The sequence below is a fragment of the Drosophila erecta genome, unplaced genomic scaffold, assembly GCF_003286155.1.
Source record: "Drosophila erecta strain 14021-0224.00,06,07 unplaced genomic scaffold, DereRS2 tig00000092-arrow-pilon, whole genome shotgun sequence".
NCBI lineage: Eukaryota > Metazoa > Arthropoda > Insecta > Diptera > Drosophilidae > Drosophila > Drosophila erecta.
Genome location: NW_020825207.1, coordinates 9,591,456 through 9,615,614, shown reverse-complemented (window position 1 = coordinate 9,615,614; position 24,159 = coordinate 9,591,456). Strand labels below are relative to the sequence as shown.

General features: G+C 43.8%; 11 protein-coding genes across 11 annotated transcripts; 7 read left to right on the top strand and 4 right to left on the bottom strand.

Annotated features, from left to right (window-relative positions):
* Positions 1-394: 394 nt before the first annotated feature.
* On the bottom strand, positions 395-1,949 carry LOC6548499 (putative sodium/calcium exchanger 7). The gene is made up of 5 exons (XM_026979833.1): positions 1,863-1,949; positions 1,308-1,790; positions 1,109-1,257; positions 815-1,049; positions 395-748 (listed from the first exon to the last, which is right to left on the bottom strand). The coding sequence occupies exons 1-5, from the start codon at positions 1,927-1,929 to the stop codon at positions 453-455; spliced, it is 1,230 nt and encodes a 409-aa protein (XP_026835634.1). The 5' UTR covers positions 1,930-1,949; the 3' UTR covers positions 395-452.
* On the bottom strand, positions 1,935-2,707 carry LOC113564261 (cation/calcium exchanger 1). The gene is given in 3 exon segments (XM_026980218.1): positions 1,935-1,984; positions 1,986-2,339; positions 2,409-2,707. Coding segments are annotated over 3 exon segments (693 nt in total). The 3' UTR covers positions 1,935-1,944.
* A 980-nt stretch (positions 2,708-3,687) lies between these two features.
* Positions 3,688-6,205, top strand: LOC26526268. Its single transcript, XM_026979834.1, has 3 exons — positions 3,688-4,180; positions 5,118-5,361; positions 6,167-6,205. Exon 1 carries the CDS (start codon positions 3,893-3,895, stop codon positions 4,115-4,117), a length of 225 nt encoding a protein of 74 aa, XP_026835635.1. The 5' UTR covers positions 3,688-3,892; the 3' UTR covers positions 4,118-4,180; positions 5,118-5,361; positions 6,167-6,205.
* LOC6548500 (kinesin-like protein unc-104) lies at positions 6,181-18,735 on the top strand. Its single transcript, XM_026979832.1, has 27 exons — positions 6,181-6,306; positions 6,371-6,453; positions 6,511-6,750; positions 6,806-6,990; positions 7,064-7,319; positions 7,408-7,410; positions 7,474-7,637; positions 7,700-7,839; positions 8,810-8,926; positions 9,008-9,790; positions 9,849-10,015; positions 10,081-10,271; positions 10,682-10,888; positions 11,110-11,519; positions 11,584-11,761; positions 11,822-11,912; positions 11,992-12,288; positions 12,357-12,719; positions 12,775-12,964; positions 13,070-13,462; positions 13,529-13,640; positions 15,234-15,260; positions 15,349-15,538; positions 15,602-15,738; positions 15,803-15,904; positions 15,970-18,280; positions 18,338-18,735. The coding sequence occupies exons 1-26, from the start codon at positions 6,207-6,209 to the stop codon at positions 16,064-16,066; spliced, it is 5,223 nt and encodes a 1,740-aa protein (XP_026835633.1). The 5' UTR covers positions 6,181-6,206; the 3' UTR covers positions 16,067-18,280; positions 18,338-18,735.
* LOC6548350 lies at positions 13,696-14,554 on the bottom strand. Its single transcript, XM_001975278.3, has one exon. It carries the CDS (start codon positions 14,422-14,424, stop codon positions 13,822-13,824), a length of 603 nt encoding a protein of 200 aa, XP_001975314.1. The 5' UTR covers positions 14,425-14,554; the 3' UTR covers positions 13,696-13,821.
* Positions 14,571-15,052, bottom strand: LOC26526969 (accessory gland protein Acp62F). Its single transcript, XM_015157403.2, has one exon. The coding sequence runs from the start codon at positions 14,994-14,996 to the stop codon at positions 14,631-14,633; it is 366 nt and encodes a 121-aa protein (XP_015012889.1). The 5' UTR covers positions 14,997-15,052; the 3' UTR covers positions 14,571-14,630.
* Positions 18,223-18,735, top strand: LOC6548351. Its single transcript, XM_001975279.2, has 2 exons — positions 18,223-18,280; positions 18,338-18,735. Exons 1-2 carry the CDS (start codon positions 18,239-18,241, stop codon positions 18,671-18,673), a joined length of 378 nt encoding a protein of 125 aa, XP_001975315.1. The 5' UTR covers positions 18,223-18,238; the 3' UTR covers positions 18,674-18,735.
* Positions 18,736-19,145: 410 nt separating this feature from the next.
* LOC6548352 (accessory gland protein Acp53Ea) lies at positions 19,146-19,661 on the top strand. The gene is made up of 2 exons (XM_001975280.3): positions 19,146-19,222; positions 19,285-19,661. The coding sequence occupies exons 1-2, from the start codon at positions 19,181-19,183 to the stop codon at positions 19,603-19,605; spliced, it is 363 nt and encodes a 120-aa protein (XP_001975316.1). The 5' UTR covers positions 19,146-19,180; the 3' UTR covers positions 19,606-19,661.
* Positions 19,662-20,049: 388 nt separating this feature from the next.
* On the top strand, positions 20,050-20,616 carry LOC6548353. The gene is made up of 2 exons (XM_001975281.3): positions 20,050-20,126; positions 20,195-20,616. Exons 1-2 carry the CDS (start codon positions 20,085-20,087, stop codon positions 20,549-20,551), a joined length of 399 nt encoding a protein of 132 aa, XP_001975317.1. The 5' UTR covers positions 20,050-20,084; the 3' UTR covers positions 20,552-20,616.
* Positions 20,617-20,896: 280 nt separating this feature from the next.
* On the top strand, positions 20,897-21,510 carry LOC6548354 (accessory gland protein Acp53Ea). Its single transcript, XM_001975282.3, has 2 exons — positions 20,897-20,968; positions 21,021-21,510. Exons 1-2 carry the CDS (start codon positions 20,927-20,929, stop codon positions 21,342-21,344), a joined length of 366 nt encoding a protein of 121 aa, XP_001975318.3. The 5' UTR covers positions 20,897-20,926; the 3' UTR covers positions 21,345-21,510.
* Positions 21,511-23,039: 1,529 nt separating this feature from the next.
* Positions 23,040-23,818, top strand: LOC6548355. Its single transcript, XM_001975283.3, has 2 exons — positions 23,040-23,384; positions 23,454-23,818. The coding sequence occupies exons 1-2, from the start codon at positions 23,050-23,052 to the stop codon at positions 23,785-23,787; spliced, it is 669 nt and encodes a 222-aa protein (XP_001975319.1). The 5' UTR covers positions 23,040-23,049; the 3' UTR covers positions 23,788-23,818.
* The last annotated feature ends 341 nt before the right edge of the window (positions 23,819-24,159 follow it).

Sequence of the window (24,159 nt, the reverse complement as noted above, 5' to 3'; positions counted from 1 at the left end):
CAGTGTTGTCTGCTGGAGTGTTACGTTTTAATTGCTTGATCATGGCCAAGAGTCAGCGAACTCGCATGATGCAGCGGAAAATTGAAATGTTTTGGCGCATGAACTGTCATTGACATTCGCCCAGTGGAAAATCCTTAAAGTCGCTGGTGCACAAGAAGTAATTGCGCAGCCAACAAAAAACGTCAACGACCGCTTTTCCCACTCTTCCCCATTTTCCTTCAGCCACACACGCTCGATATTATTTGGTTTCCTTTCAGTCTGTGCGTGCTTTTCATTGCCCAACCTTTACGCACTGCTGGGAAAATGCTGCGCAGTAAACTAGGAAAAATTTCCCAGCAAGGTGCGCTTCAGGAACTCGGAAATCATACAAATTATTAGCCCAATTTCAGAATTCCCAGCTCTTTAATAATTTCGAAGCCTTGCCACTTTAATATCCAAATATCCTTTACCACTTAAATATCGCCAAATGCGGAGCTCAGCTGACTGTCTTTGCTAAACGAGTGAATGATTCGCTCATGAACTAGAGTGGCGAACAATAAGTAGACAACGTAAAGCCCAATCGAATATAATCCCATAGAGCGGCGAGCGAAAAATCCCAACGTTGTGGACCAAAGCAAAATGCTAAAGAGTCCCATGATGAGAAATATAAAGGCGAATTGGCCATATTCCTCTATCTGCTCACTGTGGTTCTGTTGATGTCCCACCAGACTTCTCACGTAAATCACAGTGTTCCCAGTTACGACGATGGCTGCATAATCGGATTTTAATCAGATAATCAGATAAGGGAGCACTGGAAATTGTTCAAGGTACTCACTGAAAAAAGATCCGCCGATGACGGATGCAAATGCCATTTTTGGATAGCCATGAATGGCCACCGCGGTGTTCGCGAAAAGAGTGCCCAGATTCCCTGTAAATGCCTTCACAGTGGCGCCCATGTAGTTGTCGTCTATGGACAATATGTTTCCAATCACTTCCAGCACTGTATCGATTTCCGTGGCGCAGAGAAAGATTAGGAACATCGATCCTGTCAGATTCATTATTGTAAACACCTGGTAAATGGGCATAATGGATTTATGTGAGGTTTTTGCAGGTCATCACTGCAACTCACCCAGTGATAAGATGGTGGCACATCAGTCCGTGAGTGGATGAGAATGAAGACGGCAAACGGCACTGTGAGTACGAGGGAACAGCCTCCATAAGTCATGGTGTTCTGCAGGCTTATGTACCACATAGTGTTTCCTTCTCTATGGATTAAAGCTGCAATGGGGAAGAATATAGTTATGTAATGAAGTTTCATTGTTACTCACACATGAAGAACGATATTGATAGGGCAGGATTAATCACTACGTTGATGGAGTTCAGCAGCTTGTTCCAGCCATGTTTCTCCATTTCGTAGTCCACCAGGGGAATGTAGAGGGTGCAGATGACGACGGCCGGAGCCCGGATCAGCAGTAAGACCCGGTTCAGAATGTCGGCCTGCTTCCAGGACTGGCACTTGATGGGCCTGAGGGCAAGGAGAAAGTCCCTGAAGATCCCTACGTTTTTCGATTGCGTGTAATCCAGTCTCATATTTCGGGTGACGCGTCGGTTGACGCTAACACGTTGATTTTGAATCATTCTCATCGTAGTGTAGCGTATTCTGGTTATCGAGACTTCAATCTTTTTTTCCAAGATCTCCACCCTCGTATCCTGTGAATAATACTCCAACTTTCTCTCCAGATCCTGGAGCTTTAATATGACTTCAGGTGTTTGCTCCTCGTCCAGAAGTCTTTGCATTTTGGCAATCGTTGCTGGGAAAGTTTTTTTTTTTAACAACACCAACTTTACTTAGTTATTTTACAATACATATGACGAATACTCACAGGCTCTAGTCCTTCGCAATAAGTACACATCTGTCACGTTGATAATGATGTAGCTTATGTAAACCATGAGCACAACTAAAATTTAACTTAAGGCTATTACATTTTTGCGGAAAGTTGACATCGCTTGGTCTGTTATGCTTACTGAGAAATTTCAAGTTGTTGCCCAGTTTGAAATGGGTTACTTTACATGAAAAGTAATCCATCAAAAATGTCGCGAACAAAAGAAATAAAATGTCGCGGACCGTTTCGTAGGAATTCATCTTGAAGGGGGAAATGTAGCATATTAGGCCGCCGGAAATCGTTATCACAAACAGGGCCGACGACAAGCTGTTGGCCAACACAGGCACATGTCGGTCAACACTGGCCAAGTTGGCGAAGAGGTCGGCGGAAGTGTTTCCAAAGGCCATCATGGTAACTCCAGCCAAATGCTCGTTCATATGGAGAAATCGTGATACCACCTTCAGAGCAGGACTATAGCTGTATGGCAGAATGGTTTTAAATAAATGGGTTTTTCCTAAACTTGGAAGCGTTTTATGCTAAACTTACTAAACATTGATCGTGTAGATCAGTAAGACCAGAATTTGGAAGCAGAGCGCCACGAACAAGATGATGAAGATCATTTCCTCGAAGTAATTGATGCACTTCAGATCGCAGGCCAAGAGTCTCATGTATGGAACTACATTGGTCCTCGCAATGCAGTCCTCCGCCTTTTTGACGAACTCGCATCGGTCCTCGAAGGGAAAGCTGTTGGCCGCAAAACAGCTAACCGTTTTCCAAAAGTTTTCGAATTCCGCGTCCAGGGCGTTGGTCACCAAAGGAGCATCAGATTTGCTGTTTATAGACATTGTAATTTTGGTTGCTTGTAGTCCAAAATCCTTGCGTTGAATTGACTAAGAGTGAAACTAGTGCTGGGATTACTTTGTTTTTCCACGAGTGTCCGGAAAAACTAATTCCTCAAAAGTTCAACTTTGTAGGCGAAGTAAGTCCGGCTTAAACCGTTGATTTTTAAATTTAAAATTACCTGCCAAGTTGGTTATTTTTGTAAAGACTCCTCGCAAATAGACCCGTCCAGCTTCCAGCACATTCGTTTACCAAGCCACATCCTCTAACATTTCCCTACCGAAGCCACGACCTCCAACTTTTTACTGCCCTCCCAGATTTCAATGTCAATGTAATTACGCCGTAGAATACATAGTATACAAATGCTGACTACCGAGTAGCATAAAAAGCCAAAGCTTGTCCTGCGTCTCGCTGCGATGGGAAATCAATATAAAGAACTCGCTTTACGTCATCAGCTGGTGGATAAAGCCGTCGCTATAGCCACTGTGCCGGCAGCGATAGTCAAATGGCTCATAATAAGATCAGACATTGGTAAAATGGGGGGCCGCCACAGTGGCTGTCCGAAAAAGCGGACACCTTGCGCTAATAATGAAATTCCTTGGGCCAACGGATGACAGGCGGTCGCTTTGTTGTTGCGGACCTTTTACGCTATGTGTATGAAATTTATCAAATTTTTCGCATACCCGCATACCCATATACTCGTACACCTCACAGCCCACACAGTCGCTGTCGCCCTTCCAGTTTCTTGCCCGGATTGCGGCGCATGCGTCTTGGTGGAGGGCTGGTCGTCGTATCCTCTGAACTTTCCCAGAGCTCACTGTGTCGTCTACCCTTAACGGGTGCAGTTCGTTCTGGTCTCGAATCGTGCGCGAATTTGTATTGCTAAGGCCTTCCGTTGACTGGCCATCGATTTTGTGCAGAAAACCCAGCGTTTTCACCAGCGAAAAGCTGCCCAACCGCTTACACAAGGCGCAGCCAAGTAAAGCAACTAACTAGATCCGAATTAAACAATTTGATTCAGTGGCAAACTAAAACTTTATCCACTATATGTCTACCCAAAAAAAGGAGTGAACATTTTTCGCTGTTATACAGAAAGGCAGACCCCTACATATATACACATATACGAAAGGCTACATATATATAATATGTGTGCAAGAATCCTTTAGCAAATTCAAGAAGAAACTACGCGAATGTGCGCTTTTGGTTACCTATTGTTTTTCGCCCTATTGTTAACAACAATTCTGGTGCTGTCCATTATTTTTGCCACCACCTCCAAGCGATCCATGTTGGATAGCTTCGTACTAGTATTCAATTACACACAAGAACACCAGCCAGACCAAGAAATGCAGCAACAACAACAGCCAACGGAATATCAGCAACAACCACAAATGTTCCTAAAACAGAAAATATTTTGAGTTCCATAAGTTGATGAGTATAGTGCCCCGAAAAAAATAAAACGAAAAGAGAAAAATCGATTGGTAAATGCTTCAAAATATATTTGCAAAATTTCATCAATTCGCTCGACCAAACATTTCAAAATTCTCGCTAAAAACATAGCCCATAATTTCGTTTTACATAATTTTGATTCGCTACTTCTTTATCCCCCATCATCTAGTCTACAGTGGCCTCCAGAATAGTGTGCTTAGTGTGTAGAGTGTAGAGATTTCCTGGCTCGGTGTCCATGGCAAAGGCAACTTGAAAATTTATTAATAAAGGTCAAGAAGAACACAAGCGAAGGATATTACCCACGACTGCGACGGGGCGCGCATGTGAGTGCGGTGAGAGGTCCTGCATAAGGCATTAAGTGCCCGCCGTGTTGCCCCGCAGGAAGCCATAAAAAATATGACGCAGAAGGCAATAAAAGCGAGGTATCGCAAAGGACCTCGAGTGTTTGGTTCGCTTCTCAAGTGCAAATGAGGGTTGACTGTGTGACGAATAAATTTTCAAGAGCCTGGCCAGGTAGACCGAGCTCAGGGCGTTGAGATGTGGACGTTCTCTAAAAGGATATAGCCTGATTTTAATTTCTTAAAGACGTTCTCTTATCGTTTCGTGCGCCTTCAACCAGCGTCAGTCTGCATATCATACAATCTAAATTAAATACATTACACAAATATTTAGCATATTCTATCTCACTTTCGTTCCCACACTCTCTACAATTCTCTCGACTTTCTCTGTCTTCTCTCCACACTTCTCCTGTCTCGCGCTTCTGCGCAAATCTTCCTGTGGAGACTTTTTACTGCAGGCTGTTGCACATTTGCTTTGACAGTTTGTTCGGAAAATTGAAAGAACAAAAAAAATAACATAAACAAAAGTATTTTGGTCAGGTAAACAAAGAGAGAGAAAGGACGAGAAAGAGAGAAATTCTCACAGCTGCGCATTGGAATAGTTTCTAAACTTGGTTTCACAATATTCTAGGACGCTAGTGTACGCGAGTGAAAGAATTTCTCAGTTGGTCAAGTGAAATTACCACTAGAGATACAAAAAATACAGAGTGGCAAACGAAAAAAATATATATTGTTTTATCAAACATTAACTAAAAATCAAATCACATTAAGTGCAATCGAAAAAGTGCTAACTAGATTCCTGACAACTTGTGCTATAATGAACTTTAAGGATATAGCCGTCCTATAAGCCAGCAATAGTTTGGCCTTAACTAAAGGTAAATTGATCTCTTTAAATGCTAGTTATTTATTTTAACAAAGCTGCGGAATATATTGAAAATACATGTAACACATTGCCTTTTGAAAACATTTTACTTTTCTTGGCGTGTGAGTACTTTTCTTTATTCTGCCTCTTGTATTTGCTCGATGACTCATTCGACTATTGGCCAACACTCGTCTGCGCTTTTATTGGAAGCATTGTGGATTGTGGAATTTTTCCCACTCCTTTAAGTGTGTGAGTGAGGGTGCGTGTGTGTGAGTCAAGAGGGTTGCGGGTCATACAAAACTATTTGCATTGAAATCCATTTCGACAAGTCAAACTACTGAAAAACAAACCCTAAATCTAACAAAATTGTCAAGAATTTTTAGCTTTCTATAACTAGGTATATATTTTTCGTTTTAAATACTTGATTCTTACGCAAACACAGGAGAGAAAAAGAACTCACCTTTAATATTTCAAAAGTTAGAGTAACTTCTTTATCCTTAAAAGGAATCGTTGTAATAAAATAGTTACCAATGCAGTCGGCTTAGTCTCCGACTTATAGGACATATAGGACAGCAAGAAAGTACATCCTTAGCCCCACCCCTGGCTTCAATTCAAATTTCCCTGGCGAGTTGCCGGGGCATGACTCATAGCTCCGAGCTACCACAGAAACAAATCGTGGACGAGTACATAACCATAAAGTTGGGGCAATTATAAAATGTCAGTGGTGCCAGTGGCTGGCAGTCTCTGGCCAATTTACAGCCCACTCGAACGACTCGAATGTCTATAAAGTATTCCCCTTTCCTCTATTTCCACTCCAGTTAACCGGAAACCAGGACACCCACAGAGAGGAAGGACAAGATGTCGTCGGTTAAGGTGGCGGTGCGAGTGCGCCCCTTCAACTCGCGCGAAATAGCCAGGGAGTCGAAATGCATCATCGAGATGGCAGGAGCCACAACGGGTTAGAATCTCATGAGCACTTTGGGTTTTTCTTAATTAAATTATTCGATATTATGTCCTGACAGCCATAACCAATCCAAAGGTGCCGCCCAACACAAGCGATTCGGTGAAGCGCTTCAACTTTGACTACTCCTACTGGTCACATGATGTAAGTTGCACTTAAATTCCACGAAATCTGTTACCCAAATTCGTATTTGTCTCACAGCATCACGATGCCGATTTCTCCACACAATCGATGGTGTACAAGGACATCGGCGAGGAGATGTTGCAGCACTCCTTCGATGGATATAATGTCTGTATCTTTGCCTACGGCCAGACTGGAGCTGGAAAGTCGTACACCATGATGGGCAGGCAGGAGGAGCAGCAAGAGGGCATAATACCCATGATATGCAAGGATCTGTTCACTCGCATCCAGGATACCGAGACCGATGACCTCAAGTACTCGGTGCGTCTTCATAGCAATCTCACATTCCTAGCGTCTAACCTAACAATTTCTTTAGGTTGAGGTGTCCTATATGGAAATCTATTGCGAGCGAGTCCGGGATCTGCTGAACCCGAAAAACAAGGGCAATCTGCGTGTGAGGGAACATCCCCTTTTGGGTCCCTATGTGGAGGATCTGTCCAAGCTAGCCGTTACCGATTACCAGGACATTCACGATCTCATTGATGAAGGCAACAAGGCTCGGTGGGTGTTATTATAATTGTGTTTTGCATCACATGATCTTATCAAGGAACTTATTTTATTTAACCAATTTCAGAACTGTGGCAGCCACCAACATGAACGAAACCAGTTCCCGCTCTCATGCAGTCTTTACAATCTTCTTTACCCAACGTCGTCATGACCTTATGACCAATTTGACCACAGAAAAGGTATCCAAGATTAGCTTGGTGGACTTGGCCGGGTCGGAACGAGCGGATTCCACTGGAGCCAAGGGCACCCGCTTGAAGGAGGGAGCCAACATTAACAAGTCCTTGACCACACTGGGCAAAGTTATTTCAGCTTTAGCGGAAGTGGTAAGTTATCAATGTCAATATCCGAAGTTCTAACTAACTTTATGCTAATAAAATAAATGCCTTTTCCTGCTGCCTGGGTACTTTATAGTCTGTAAGTTTAACTAAATTTGTACAAACCCTCTATTGTTGCTAATATATTTATTACTTGTGGAAGGCTTCCAAGAAGAAGAACACCAAAAAGGCAGATTTCATTCCCTACCGTGATTCGGCCTTGACCTGGCTGTTACGTGAAAACCTGGGCGGAAACTCAAAGACAGCTATGATTGCGGCTATCTCACCAGCAGATATTAACTATGATGAAACGCTCAGCACACTGCGGTAAGTTGTCTTTATCAATAAGTTGAGGTGAAGAACCAATGGTTTAAACCAATATTTCACAGCTATGCGGATCGTGCCAAGCAAATCGTGTGCAAGGCTGTGGTCAATGAAGATGCAAATGCCAAGCTGATTCGCGAACTTAAGGAGGAGATCCAGAAGCTGCGGGACTTACTCAAAGCCGAGGGCATTGAAGTGCAGGAAGGTAAGTTGGAAGTAGTCTTACCTAGTCTAGATCTGGTTAAAATATGTATTTAACTAAGCTAGAGTACATTAAACCCAGCCACACATTCTAAAACCTTTCGCTACACTTGAAAAACAAACCAACAACCCCTGCCTAAGGTAGTTCTAGTCCTAGTCTAGTTATACTAGAGAAAAGCAAAACCGATCCCAAAACCAAACCTATTTCGTTTAGGACCCGATGGCAAAGTGGTGTGTGAGAAGCGCGATGCTAATAGTAAGTAAAGTCATTTGAAACTCAGCGCTATAAAAACCAAAGGCTTCACATGCAACAAATGTTATTCAATAAATATGCAAAAAGTTACAGTGCGTTTCAGAGCTTGATGCGAGACTATATTTGTTAAAAAATATATATTCTTTACTATTTCATGAAAAACATCATGACTTTATAAAGTAAATATCGTGAATCTTCCTCGCATTTCATTTAAAGTTTTAAAACGCACTGATATTGTAATCTAACCACTGCCCTATTGGCAGTATTTCTCTCTGTGTGTGCCTCTGTATTGTGCTGTATCGTCAAAGCTTCTAAACAATACGCTTAAGGACGAATCAAATCTAATATAACCCATACAATATACAATATTCACCGTCGAGTCCTCTTTATGTTGCCTTATATACACAAAAGAGACTGAAAGAAGTATCTAAATAGTTAATTTCAGTTGCCCAAGTCCAAAATAAGACTGGCACCAAACTCCTCGCAGTCCGCACTGCTTTAAGGCTGGAAAGTGGACATGCCCGAGTTATGCAGTAGTCCCTAAATACCCATATTCCATTGGCATCTGCTTCGTTTCGTATCCAAATATTGTGAACATTTATGTATATCCAATATATCTTTATATATATCATACCTTTAAAAACTAGCACGCTTATCACTGCGCTTGTACCCGGTAAATGGTCAGGTGTTCCTTGTTCTGATGCCTCTTTTGCTTTTACAGAGGATGAGCTCACCAAGTCCACGGTGATCAAGTCGCCCACAAAGTCACGTAATCGCAATGGATCCACAACGGAGATGGCTGTGGATCAGCTGCAGGCCAGCGAGAAACTCATTGCAGGTGAGTGTGGATCATCTAACGCTCTTTTACCAAACGTGATCATTAAAATATGAATCTTTAATTGGCTATAATCCTTTGCAGAGCTCAACGAGACCTGGGAGGAGAAACTTAAGCGCACCGAGGAGATCCGCGTGCAGCGGGAGGCGGTTTTCGCCGAAATGGGCGTGGCTGTCAAGGAAGACGGCATAACAGTGGGCGTGTTCTCGCCGAAGAAGACACCGCATTTGGTCAACCTAAACGAGGATCCCAATCTCTCAGAGTGTCTGCTTTACTACATCAAGGAGGGTCTCACTCGGCTGGGCACTCATGAAGCCAATGTTCCCCAGGACATTCAGCTCTCCGGCTCGCACATCCTCAAGGAGCACTGCACCTTTGAGAACAAGAACAGCACGGTGACCCTGCTGCCGCACAAGGATGCCATCATCTATGTAAATGGACGCAAATTGGTTGAGCCGGAGGTTCTTAAAACCGGTTCTCGTGTGATCCTGGGAAAGAACCACGTGTTCCGCTTTACCAATCCGGAACAGGCACGCGAACTGCGGGATAAGATCGAGACCGAAAATGAGGCAGAGAACGAAGTGGAGAAGACAGACACCCAGCAGGTGGACTGGAACTTTGCCCAGTGCGAATTGCTCGAAAAGCAAGGCATTGATCTCAAAGCTGAAATGAAGAAGCGCTTGGACAACTTGGAGGAGCAGTACAAGCGGGAGAAACTTCAGGCCGATCAGCAGTTCGAGGAGCAGCGCAAAACGTACGAGGCTCGCATCGATGCTCTGCAGAAACAGGTGGAGGAGCAATCCATGACCATGTCCATGTACAGCAGCTACTCGCCGGAGGATTTCCACCAGGAGGAGGACGTCTACAGTATGTGGATGACAACAAGATTGAGACAACAGTGTACTAATTATTCTCTAATCCTTAGCCAACCCAATGTACGAGTCCTGCTGGACAGCAAGAGAGGCTGGCTTGGCTGCCTGGGCCTTCCGCAAGTGGCGCTACCACCAATTCACTTCTTTGCGAGACGATCTCTGGGGCAATGCTATATTCCTCAAGGAAGCCAATGCCATTTCCGTCGAGCTGAAGAAAAAGGTACAGTGTTGACCCCAAATTTATATAGATAACTTATTATATTTGAAATACTCGAATCATTTCAGGTACAATTCCAATTTACTCTCTTGACCGACACCTTGTACTCCCCTTTGCCGCCTGAGCTGGCCTCCAGTGTGGCTCCTCTGCATCAGGAGGATGAGTTCGGAGCTCCGCCTGTCTCTAAAACCTTGGTGGCCGTCGAAGTTACTGATACCAAGAATGGAGCAACTCACCACTGGTCCCTGGAGAAGTTACGGTAAGCTCTTTCATATCCGGAACTCCAGGCGAATTCCTGCTACTCCCTCACATTCATTCTTCTATGCACTTTGGTTCAAATTAAAAAAGCTGGCTTTTGATTTGAGTTGAATATTATTTGAATAATACGTGCATGGTGGTTGTAGCTTATGGATTCTAGTTTCTATCAAACGCTCTAGAATGTGTTGGTTCATTTTTTACTTTGGCTGTAAACAAAACGAAGATCACGCCGCCACCATTTACGCCTCAAGTCTCATAGCCATCATTTGTTAAGAGCTCCGACAGCTTGCTAGGTCTGTTTGAACCAATGTTGATTTGTACTTTTTCGGTTCTTTTACTACGAATCCCGAACCCACTCCGACAATTCCTGAACCCGAATCCCATCCAAACTCATTTTCGTACACAAACAAGCTATCGCCTCGAGCTGATGCGACAGATATACAATGTCGAGAGTCCACCATCGTCCATGCTGTTCGATACGTCCGGCATGGAGGCATTGAGCGGATGGATCGCACCACCCAGCCAACATCCTGGACAGCAGCCGCAGCTGCTCCCAGTGGAGCCACCAGTCGAAAGCGAACGGGGCCGTCTTACATTGGCCAATCTGATACCCTCTAGGTTCGCTTTGACCGCAGGTTTCATTTGTATATAGACGTGTAGAAAATATCCTTAGTTGTAGTTGCATGGCTTTCCATACTATCTTCTGATCTCGGATGGGCTTACGCTTGCTGTGGCGCTGTTCCCGCACTTCTCTATCTATGCAATATCTTAATAATATGTATATACCCATACAAATGAGTGTTAACATTTGATTCTAATTTCTTGAATCTGGCTTTCAGGCAACGTTTGGAACTGATGCGCGAGATGTACCACAACGAGGCCGAAATGAGTCCCACTTCCCCGGACTACAATGTGGAGAGCCTCACTGGTGGAGATCCCTTCTACGATCGCTTCCCCTGGTTCCGCATGGTGGGTCGCTCCTTCATCTATCTGAGCAACCTGCTCTACCCAGTGCCATTGGTCCACAAGGTGGCCATTGTCAATGAACGCGGAGATGTGCGTGGCTATCTAAGGATTGCTGTGCAACCTGTTCTCGATGAGGAGTCCATTGATTTCAATAATGGTGTCAAGCAGTCAGCTCGCTTGGTTTTCAACGAGGATGATGCCAAGCCCAAGTACCGAGCTCTCAATGAAAAGGATGATGTGCAGCGCTATATTGACAATGGTGGTTTGGACAGCAAGTTGGAGGGTGAGTTTCTACGGACCATACATAACTAGTATCACTACAAGTTTTTCTTTTTTATTTGTAATAGAACTTGAGGATGTGGATTCTGGTCGTGGCATCGACTCCAACTCCGCCTCTGAGTGCCATGAAAATTCCGAAGAGCCTGGCGAGCACCTGCAGGTGGGCAAGGAGTTCACCTTCCGGGTCACTGTTCTCCAGGCCACTGGTATTGGGGCTGAATATGCCGATATCTTCTGCCAGTTCAAGTAAGTAAACTTTTGAAAATTAACTTAAAGTTTGTGGTACATAAACGGTCAACTTTACAGCTTTTTGCATCGCCATGAGGAGGCGTTCTCCACCGAGCCGGTTAAGAACTCGGCATCGGGTGCTCCTCTAGGCTTCTACCATGTACAGAACGTAAGTGGAAGATTACCATACGAAGAGTTTCCCACCATATCAGTTAATAATGAAAATGTATTTGGTGTCTGTTCTGCAGATAACTGTACCGGTAACCAAATCCTTTATCGAGTATTTGAAGACCCAACCCATCATGTTTAAGATCTTTGGCCACTACCAGACGCACCCATTGCATAAGGATGCCAAGCAGGAGTTCGTTTCCCGGCCACCACCACGCCGCATGTTGCCACCGAGTATACCGATCAGTCAGCCAGTGCGTAGTCCCAAGTTTGGACCCCTACCTTGTGCACCCACGTCTACGGTTTTGGCTAAGCACGATGTTCTGGTTTGGTTTGAGATCTGTGAATTGGCTCCCAACGGAGAATATGTGCCATCGGTTAGTATGGCACAGATTTAATCATCCCAGTCTCCCACGTAATAATCGAAAATGCACTTTTTAAACAGGTGGTGGAGCACAGCGATGATCTTCCCTGTCGCGGACTGTTCCTCTTGCATCAGGGCATCCAGCGGCGCATTCGCATTACCATTGTGCATGAGCCCACAGCAGAGGTGAAGTGGAAGGACATCAATGAGTTGGTGGTGGGACGCATTCGCAATACTCCGGAGTCATCCGATGAGCAGGATGAGGACGCCTGTGTCTTGTCTTTGGGCTTGTTCCCAGGCGAGGCCTTGGAGGTGCCTGGAGATGATAGATCTTTCTACCGGTTTGAGGCTGCCTGGGACTCGAGTCTGCACAACTCCGCACTGCTCAACCGCGTTTCTCAAGGCGGTGAGACCATCTACATCACCCTGAGCGCTTACTTGGAGGTAAGTTTGTATATTTTAATTGAAATACCAGTTTTAATGTGTATGTTCTGCTTAGTTGGAGAACTGCGCCCGCCCGGCCATAATTACCAAGGACCTGAGCATGGTAATCTATGGACGAGACGCCCGCACCGGACCGCGCTCCCTGAAGCATCTGTTTTCGGGACAGTACCGCAATCCGGAGGCCAATCGCCTCACCGGGGTCTACGAGCTGGCACTGCGCAGAGCATCCGAAGCAGGTAGTCCAGGTAGCAATTCTCAATGTAGTTGTACTCGTACTCAGTCCGCTTGCACTCGCTTGTCGAATCCCCAGAGCTGACCTCCATTCACTCATTCTGTTGGTGCCCTTACAGGTGTACAAAGGCGTCAACGTCGAGTGCTGGACACCAGCTCTACTTACGTGCGCGGTGAGGAGAATCTTCACGGCTGGAGGCCAAGGGGTGACTCCCTGATCTTTGACCACCAGTGGGAGCTGGAGAAACTCACCAGACTTGAAGAGGTTGGACGCATGCGGCACCTGCTTCTGCTGCGCGAACGTCTGGGCATGGACACCAACCCGAATCCGACCACCAAGACCGAGAAGGATGTATGCAATCTAGCCGCTCGGGCAGCAACATCACCCGTACATATGGTCATTCCACAATCGCCGCAGACTCCGGTCAAGGATCCACAGCAAATCATTCCAGAACGCGAGTACAACCAACGGGAGCAGGATCTCATGCTCAAATGCTTAAAGTTGGTGCAGGGTGAGTTGAAGCTGAGCTTTACCAAGCGTCCTAGTCGCTCTAATATGTATTCTCAATTTATTTAAGGACGCTATACTAAGAGCGAGACCAACGATACGCAAACCCAGTCGGATGTTTCGCCCAGCGATGAGGGATGTGCCGACATGACCGTCAGCTGCATCTCCAGCAATTCCATGGAGTGAGTAGTCGTTTAACCAACCGTATGAACACCACACCAGCACCACCCATCTTAGTTAGCTTGCATCCATTCGGCTTTCTTGGTTTATTGGAACAAACGAAATTGGCACGACACCACAGCACACCCACTGCATGTATCAGACCACCACACTAACCCAACTCACCCTATCACATCTTCCACCTCACAAAAATACCCTGTATATCCCGCTCTTACTCTGAACGATCCCCTTGGGACAGTCGGAGCGCAGGATGCAGGCGCTTCGCGGAATATTGTAGACAAATCCGCGCTTACAGCGACAGGGCGGACCGCAAAGCGGTACGCAGTATTTGGAGCGGTACTCACACGTCTCCGGACAAACGCCAGCACATCCCACATTGGTGGAGTTGTGACAGCAGCCGAATTTGAAGGGCTGCCTGATATACTCGGTCTCAGGAAGCGGCTTCCGTTTGAGGGCTTTTGCTTCACTTATGGGATCAACGATGCGGTATTTTTTCTCCCGGCTATCAAATTCGTTATAAATGTTTTTACTCGGTTTCTCCACGAACTCGTCATAGTCCCTCAACGCATCCAATTGATCCAAGGTTCGAGCGGTGCGATAGGTCATGGCAATCGTTTCTGTTACTGGAAGTTCATTGGGCCAGGTAACCTCAGATTCCAATGTGCCCTCGGCAATGTCATCCGGCCAGGTAATCTGGGCCTCTGTAGTTTCTTCTGCCTTCAGTACATGTTTTAGCAGGATAAATCCGATTAGCTGTACGACAGAAAAGGCCTTCAGACATGCCATCGTTGAGAAATAATAAGCTGTGTTTAAAACTGTTCCACATGAAGGAAAACAGAACTGGGTCTGAATTTCTGTGAAATGGCAATTGGTTAGGGTCACAAAGCACTACTATTTCGCCGCAAGACTTCTGGAACAGTAAACTACTTATATCACTTCAGTTGCAAACATTAGTTTATTTTATTTTTATAACACAGAAATGATTCTGGCCTTTACTGGAAAACACGATGAGTTTCCACAACCTTTTGCTCGATGTCTTTAGGACAATCAGATTTTAGGATGCACAGATTCAACTGTTCGCTATAGACATAGCGAGGTTTGCATGCGCAATTTACACCGCAATACTTGGGACACCTGAGCGATTTGAAGGCACAGGTTTCGGGACAGACTCCACCGCACCTCACCATGCTGGCATTCTCGCCGCAAAAGCCCAGAAACGGATTCCATATGTACTTTATGCGACCCGGATCCGGGTCCACATCATGGTTAACGACATGATCCTCGTCGTCAGTTGACGTGACCGAATTCATCAGTAAGGCCGGCAGCAGCAGCAAGCAGAGAGATTTTAACCGAGCCATCCTACAAATCAAAAGCAACTGAAGCTATTACCAAGCATTTGCACTTGTTTTCCACCCTTTATTGCTTCTGCTGCCAGCTGTTTCCCTGTAATTGCCCACCATTCGATCATCGCAGTGCAAATACTAACGATATCCACACACCACCATTCATTTTCCTAATAACTCGAGATACTCAAAAACGAAACTTCCAATACTTTATTTGTTTGTTTTCCTTTCGGTTTTCTTTTACACAATTAGAAACAACAAATTTGTAATTCGACGCAGGTAATTTTCCGTTCTATCCAGAGAACCTAAATCTAAACCAACTTTAAGGCCAGACTTTTGACTAACGACTTGTACCTTCCCCAATCAGATTATGTTCACCGGATCGAGCTGATGCTCCCAACGGCTGGGAGGCACCTGCTCCGGCTACTCAGCCGGCTCTTCCCCTCCGTCTCTATGTGCCGGAACTGGAAGAGATTCGCGTGAGTCCTGTGGTGGCCCGCAAGGGTCTGTTGAACGTCCTGGAGCACGGCGGTTCCGGCTGGAAGAAGCGCTGGGTGGTATGCATTCAATATTTCATGATTTTAAATGAGAAAAGTCTGATTTTTATATTTTTGTGATAGATCGTCCGTCGTCCTTACGTGTTTATCTACCGCTCGGAGAAGGATCCCGTTGAACGGGCTGTCCTCAATCTGGCCACTGCGCATGTGGAGTGCAGCGAGGACCAGGCGGCCATGGTCAAGATACCCAACACATTCAGGTCGGTTTGATTCTACTTTGGAAGCAGGCCCGCATTGCTAATTTTTACATCGATTTCTCTTCAGTGTGGTGACCAAGCATCGTGGCTATCTGCTGCAGACTCTTGGCGACAAGGAAGTACACGACTGGCTATATGCTATCAACCCATTGCTTGCTGGGCAGATAAAGTAAGTGGGAAACTGAGTATAGCATTTTCAAAATACTAATCATGACATACACGTATGGCTAATAGATCCCGCCTGGCGCGACGGACTTTGGAGCCGGCCAGCCAGACAGCTTCCCAGATCCAGGCCACCAATGCGGCGAACGCCAACAGTGCGAGCAAATGAGATACGATCACGATGGAGTCCGTTTTGGTTTACTGAGACGCAGGCTATGGCTGGCTGCAGCGCCTGAGTATCGCCAGACGACTGGTCGGGCGGAGATCACAGCACATGGCAGGGTCAGCAGCTGGCAACTGATTGATATAGCTTGGAGGATTCCATCGGAAGAGGAAAATAGAATAGATGATTGTTGCTGAGGAAGCACATCTTAATCGAATGCAAAAATCAGAGATAATGAGCAGAAAGAAACCAAATGCAAAGCGTACGTAATTATTAAGTAGTTCAACAACCAGTTTATGGATTATTATGTATTTCGTGATTAGTTGGCCACGGCCGAAAGAGTAGGCACTAGCAGCTCCAATCCGATACGGTAGCCTACTTTTTAGAACCCTCTTCGGTTAGGTTTATTGGACAATTTTGTAAATAGCCTTCGTTTGATTCAATTGTATAAATATTTGGAATTAGTTAACGGACACTTTAGTTTCAGTTCCCACGTGATATTATGTTGATCAGTTAGAGTATGTATTTTTTCTCAAGTATGCGACAAATATGTAAAGCTTGTAATGCAAACAAACACACACGTATATGCATTTTAATGGAGCAAACAAAAGCAAAATACAGACATATATATAAATGAGGAACTATATGTAATGAATTAATGTATAAAACCCTATATATTTGCTGTTTATACACAAATTTTCATGTACTTGTATTGTTTAACTTAAAAAGAGCAGGTAAACGCCAGAGAAAATTATGATACCAAAAATATGTGTGTGTTAAAGAAAGACCGTACAGTATATAGGATATAGGAGTCGTGAGGTATAAGCTCAGCAGAATTGCGAAATCTCTATAAAAGTAACGATTATTGTTAGATCTATATATATACAAGCAAACAGAACTATATGCGAATGAAACTATTTTACACACCAGAGTTACGAACCATGAAATCGGCGCTGCTCTTAATCAGCTGCCCCACATTGTCAACTGTTGACGGCTTTTAAGGCTTCTCCCCCCACAAACTCCCCAAAAATACCAGACAGTTTCGCTTCAATAATGCTCCCTCTCGGAACCACCTGCTAAAGCTTCAAGCAACACGTTACGGAACAACCAATTGTAGTTTTGATAAGAGTCTTAAACTAGTACGCAATGGCCACCTGTATATTTCCCAACTAAGAAATGAAACCCACATTTTGCTTTGCTTGCGAAAAGAATTTTGAATTTCATTTGCGTTTCGCTATCAGTTGATGCACGAGCTTAGGTCAGGTTAATGGATCAATTGGAGCTTCACTTGTGCCAGGATCACAAGCCTCGAAGCTCCCAAAGTTGTTGAAGGGATCGCTTTCGTTTGTGTCGGCAAAGGGACACGGAACGTTAAGAGATCGTTGCTGGATCGGGTAATACGTATTCTTTTAGAAATCGTTTCGGTACTGAGTCGGCGTTTTGGGTTTGAGTTAATTGTAGCAAAATGTAAACATTTGTTAAACTATTGAATTAATTTCCAATTGTAACATATTAGAGAATTGTAATTACAATAATCATTTTACAAGCATATTATATGATATCTATGTAATAACCTATTTTGGCCCAGTTTGAATTTACCAACAAGAAATTGCACACACCAAATATATAATGCTATATATTAGCGAAGCGAGTTAACGAGCAAGAAACTCAACTTATATATGCGTATATGGTACAATACATTTCAAAATCGATTTAAATATGTACATCGGCTATATATCAATGTATGTAAGAGATGATTGCCTGGCAGCCGTTTCCAATGACAGATGAATACGAAAAGGGCAGAACCAACGCGAAGAAAATGAGGGAAAACCTATGCTATGTGTATGTATAATCCAAAACAAATTGATATTCGCCAGGGCGTATCACTATTAAAGAAATATAAAATAAAACGGCTTTAAATAAAATCTGTAACTTCGGGTTGGTTTATGTTCACTAAACAAGAATTCGCAGAAAGGTAAGATGGAGTTGTTTTCTGAAAATGTGGCTTATATTGACGCGAAATATTCGAAGTGTACAGCAGGCTTAAACGTTAATTTGATTTTTCTCAGCACCTTTAAGTCGCAAACGAGCGTAGTTAAACACTTTACAGTCTTACTCTCTGAAACTATATAAATGGCGTTAAGTTTAGTGCATTCCTCTGTATTCACTGAATCGGCCATGAGGAATAATCAGGTCTTATATATCGCCTTAAGCGTGCTTGTAAGTTCCAATGTTTGCTTAAAAGTATTCACTCACCACCATTTTTAAACCGTGAAGCTGCTGGGATCCTTGCTGCCAAGCGAAGTGGAGTCCTTCAAACTAGATCTTAATAAGCTTGAGGAGTGCGGAGAACCGGGATTGAAAGCAGCCGCCACGTTGATCTCGAGGTTGATACCATGTGTAAAGAAACTGGCAGCGTGCGCTGACTTTAAACCCATGAAGACTAAGGACCTTGATATCACCGCTCTGGCCCTGATAGGCTTTCAATATCTGCAAAAGATCATGAACAACCAGAAATGCCTTCTGGTCTCCTTGAAAGATTCCTACGAGGCTGTGTCGCCACACATTGACAAGATTATTAGAGCGAAGTGCATTTCATTTGCATATGCTTAAAATCGTTCAGCCAAATCAATTTGCGGTTCTCTAATAAACGATGTATACATATTGAGAATCTATATTTTGTTTTTAAATTGTCAATTTTGCCACTGAGATGGATGTACTTCTTTTAAGTGATGTATCTTATTAGTAATATCACTTATGTGAACCATCGGAATACGATGAATATGCAGAGATGATCATTCAGGCGTTAAAATCTATTTAATCTAAGTCATAATTATAAAGATACCGAAAAGGAAAGCCCAATTTTAATCATATGCCTCCCTGCAAACTTTGTTAAAATGTTATTATATAAAATTTTAATAAACATGCAAAAACGATTAACAATAGCCAGAAAATCAAGAAAATGTGCACTCACTTTGAAGTGTAAAATCTGTTTTTAAAGCTGCTAATAGACCGTGCGGATGCGATTATCCTGAGGCCTATAAATAGGGCATGAAAGCCAGGGGCTGCGAAAGTTTGTACTTCAGCCGCTTAGTGGAAAGCACACAGATAAGGGTCACAATGAAACTGATAAGGGTCACACTGGTGTTCAGCTTACTGGCTGTAAGTGGACTAATTTGATATACTATTGTAATGCATTATAATCGTTAAACTCCACATGACAGCTCGTGTTTGTGGGCCAAACCAAGGCGCAAAATCTAGCATGGGAGAATTGGCTATCATGCAGCAAAATTGGTGCTAAAGCGGTTGCCAGTCTACTGAGAGAAACAATCCCAACTGTTCGTACTCTGCTGAACTGTGTTGACTTCAACCCACCCGCCAATATCGGAACTTCTTACCTTTCAAAACTTAAGTTATACTACGAGCTTCTTAGGCGAGGTGCGTTTGAAAAGTCCCAGTGTTTGCTTGCGCCCCTAAAGGAATCCGTGAAAATACTGAGGCCCTATGTAAAATCGCTTGAGACCAGCAATTGCTTGGGTCGATAAATACTGTCCACGAGAAAATAAACTTCTGAGCATTAATAGAGCACAAAAATCAAGAATACAATGTTTTTATTTTCATCCCTATAGACCTTTCAAGTGAGATTGAATTTACATTTAGCGCGTTTATTCATCGACAATGTTATTATAATAGATAGCCGATTTTTTTAATCGTTAATTTTAGTATTTTTATCAAATTGTCAATTAATTCATTAACTCATTTCTGTTTGCATATTTAAACAAATATAATAATTCAATTGTCCAAAATATTTTATACGCGAGACAAATTATTCTGTTGATTTACTCCTAAACGCCTTGACAAGTATTAAGCACAAAATGTATCATGTATTTAAACTGTAACCAATTTTTTTAGCGCTGCCTGGGTGGATGAAATTAAAATTAGCATGTAATCCTATATATAGGACAGCCCTTCTCATACATATGCTAAGTTTTTTCTGGTTGTAATCGCCGCTGAAAACAGAATAATGAGCGGGATGAAGTCCGTATTTTTGCTCAGTTTTTTGGCTGTGAGTACATATGGCTCACTGAATCTATATTCTGCAGAATATTTGCATATACTTACCACTCTTCGCAGGTCTTGCTTATCCCCCGAGAAACTGTGGCGCAGGCCACTATAAGTGAAACCTGGAGTAAGCTGGGAAAATGTACTCATGTGGGCATCCAAACACTGACCACCCTGGCCAACAAAATTGTCCCGACCGTATATGAGTTGTCACAATGCTCCGGATTCGTTTTTTTGGAGCCGCCGAACGGCAAACAGAGAAGGGTTACCTGGTACCTAAAGATATCCTATGAATTCTTCAAGAAACTGGTCTTTGACGAACCCAGATGTCTGCACAGTCTTCTGAACAAGTTAGCTTTTACAATCAAACCTTTTGCCGAACAGATATCGGTACTAGGTTGCTTGGACGAAGAAGATTATATCATTTAAAGATACAGTGTGCACATACAAAAATAAACCGAGAGCAATATGGGATCTCAAATGTCAGCAAAAAATGTATTTTTTATAAGGTATACTTTTACAAAACGTTTACGTTTGCGAGTTTGAGGTAAAAGTCGCCCAAATATTCAAGGTCTGTGATTCCATTTAATACATTCGATTAGATGAAAAGGAGCTTGATTAATAAGAAAAAGTTGCAGTGACGGTCTGCAAATTAGTAATATTAGCTTCGGATTACAACCAGATTTTGGGTATCAGTGATGCTCGACAGCATTACTAAAGCGATTATCCTGAGGCCTATATATAGAGCAAGATTTCCACATGGCCCACAATGTTGGATCAAAAGCTGCCGGAAAAAGAATCCCGATGCATTTGATTAAGATTGCCTTTTTACTGAGCTTTTTGGCTGTAAGTACGCCGACCTTGAACCGGATTATTTCTCAACCATTTTGCCATTCAGCTGGCCCATAGGTCGCAAGTTCAAGCCGCAATAAGTTCGGAACTCGACCACTATCTGCGGTGTTTGGAAGTGGTGACTGATGCCGGCGCCCTGATGATCGAAAACTCCGTAACGGCCATAAGGCTCCTATCGGAATGCGTTGACTTTCAGCCCAAAATCAAACTAACTGGCAGTATTCTAAGATTTATCAGGGTGGCCCATCAATTCGCCAAGAAGGCGATATACGATCGACCGGAATGCCTTGTCCAAACCTTTACCACCGGAGTCGGACTGATCAGACCGATTATAGCCAAGTTTGACAGCCTGAGGTGCTTTGAGGAGTAAGACAACCACGCTATTTATAGTTTGAATAAATGTTCAGAGTATGCCGAAAGTTTGCCTGGCCAAGCAAACGGACCAGAACCACCTTAATTCTTTAATTCCATACATGCTGATTCTAGAAAATTCAAATTAAAACAATTAAAGATGTAGACAATTTTCATTAAGCCAATCTGAGCAACATTTATTAAAAAAGGTCTTGGGAGAAGTTAAATACAACCAACTGTATTTAAAAGTACTGATTATTAACTTTACATGTTAACTGATAATACGTTTTTTTATATACAAAATTCGATTTAACTTCTGTTCGTCGGACAGGATCAGTACTAGAGTAAAGAGTACTACATTAAATTGAAATGATGTTAAACATTAAAAAAGGCTGTTATTGTGGTACATGCAATACTTACGCAGACGTAGGAAAAGCTTCATTGCCAGTTAGTTGAAAGTGCGATTCAGTTAGACCTATTTATAAAGCACAGAGACATGGAATCGTGACTGGCTCATTTATAGATAAGCCCCAGAAGCAATTATATGTCTGAAATTTTGCACTGGAAACGTGACTAAATGCAAGATAACTACGAAAACAAGGGCTCCACTTGCCTGCAACACCTGCTAAGTAATTACCTCAATTCCATGGTCGAAATCCTTTGCATTATATGGCTATGAAATTCCATGACAGCCAAAGCTGGCCATGCTCAGTGATGCAAATCCCACGCAGAATGCCATTGCATAAGCCCCGACAAGCTGCTAAGTGCTTCTGGAGGGAGACGATGAGGATGAGGATATGGAGTATACCAACTTTTGAAGGCCGCACATCCATGCCAGAGTATCTGCTGTAATTAGGCAAGTTGTCGCTACTCTTTGCCATTTGCCATTTGGCCGCTGCTCCCCCGGCAATACCATTTTATGGTCTTTTGCTGGCGGGTTTCTCTGCTCCCATCGTTTTCTACCATTTTCAAAATGAATAATTCAATAGTTCGGCAGCAGAAGCCGCTGGTCCGAGGGTCTCCCAACTGGCCAACCTCGGACCATCTCGGACCATCTCGGCCCATCTCGGTTGCAGCCATAATTGAGGTCAGTGAAATCAAATAGCTCCCACCATGTGGTTAGCACTTGCCCAGCGGTGTGTGGAGGAACTGGACTTGGAGCTGCTTGGCTGCTCCCTGGGCTCTCGAGTCGGCTCCACTTTCAGTGGCCAAAAGCGGCCATGGGATCTTCCTCGTTGTTGGCCGCTTTGTTTGGCTTTTGTTTCCGTCAGCCAAAATCACTGCCACTAAAAATAGACAACAATTAAATGCAAATCAATTGCATTGATTTTCCCCAATACACAGTAGGCAATGCTTGCTAGTACAAGAGAGTAAATAAGTTATACTAGGTTATACCCCTGAATATTAGGAATACCTAAAACTTACTTTGATTAAAAATGTACTATAAATCGTTTATAGATCGCTAATTACTAAAATATTTGTATTCTTGGTTTTGATTATATTTTAGGCACTTTTGCCTGTACTTGGCACGCCCATTTGGTAAACCCCTTGACATTGTCCCTGTATCCGCATCCGTTTTGTTGCCAAATTATTGGCTATAAAAGCAAGTGGCCAATTCGAGCAGCGCCAGACGATAAAGTACCTTCGGTCCGTTTCAACCGGCTTGGGATTCAGTTTCATCTTACCAATTTCTAGGGGCCACACTTACTGTTGAGTTCGCCACAATGTTTGACTCAAAGATTAAGGTGCCCAAGTACGACTCGGATGCATTCGACAATGTTGCGTACGAGCTGCAGATGACCTACACCCTGGAGACGGATCGCCGGATCATGAGCTTCTACGACGCCATGTGGGGCATGGAGGTCACTGGCGGCATTGACCAGTTCGAGCCGCTGACCATTGTGAATGTGTCACCCACTGGTCTGGCAAAGAGAGGAGGAATGCGGGTGGGCGACGAGATCACCCAGATCAATGATGTGCCGGCCCTGGAGATGACCTTCAATGAGGCCCTTCAAATGTTCCGAAAGAATTCGCGATACGTTCGCGTCTATGTTAGAGGGTGAGTTTAACATTTATCTTTACACCATGTCCAGTACACCATGATTTCTTAACTGATCTCAATCTATAGCGATGACGATGCGCCCGGTGAGGAGGACTGGACCTGCGATTGCTGGTTTAAGCCCAGGAAGCCGTGGCGCCGTGACTTCACACCCATTCAGTGGACGTTCCCCTGGAACGATCGTCGCAAGCCTGTCTACAAGGAGTCGAACTGCTTCATGGTGCCAAGCAAAATGGAGGAGAAGATTCGGGCGAGACGTGCAGCTACCTCAGCTGTGCACAAGAAGGATGAACTGGCTCCACACACCCGCTCCCTGACGCCCACTCCCAGGCCGAAGAATCAACCAGGCCCTAATCTACTCGAGACAGTGCTCAGACCCCGTGGACCTCCGCCAAGGGATTAAGAAAGCGATCTAATCCGAAAGATGATGCTGACCAAGTCACAAGGAGTTGCAGGCAGCGCCGAATCCGCTGCAGTGCATCAGGACCTTCAAGGATTATTCACTCAAAAGAAGGCAGACAGCTAATATACAGTTGCAGTGCCATACAAAAGCTGAGAAACGATTTCGAAGAGGTTTCTCTCGAGAACCGTGTCTTAATCTTGCCCAGAAATAGGCAGAAAATTAAATTGTTGGAGAAGATACATGTTTAACCAAAGCTGGCAGGCATCTGTGGAAAACAGTTGCAGTGCCTTGGGCTCGAAAATTTGAAGATTGTTCTAAAGGAACTCTGTCAAACTTTGTGAAATTTGGTGAAACGATTTCGAAAATTATTCT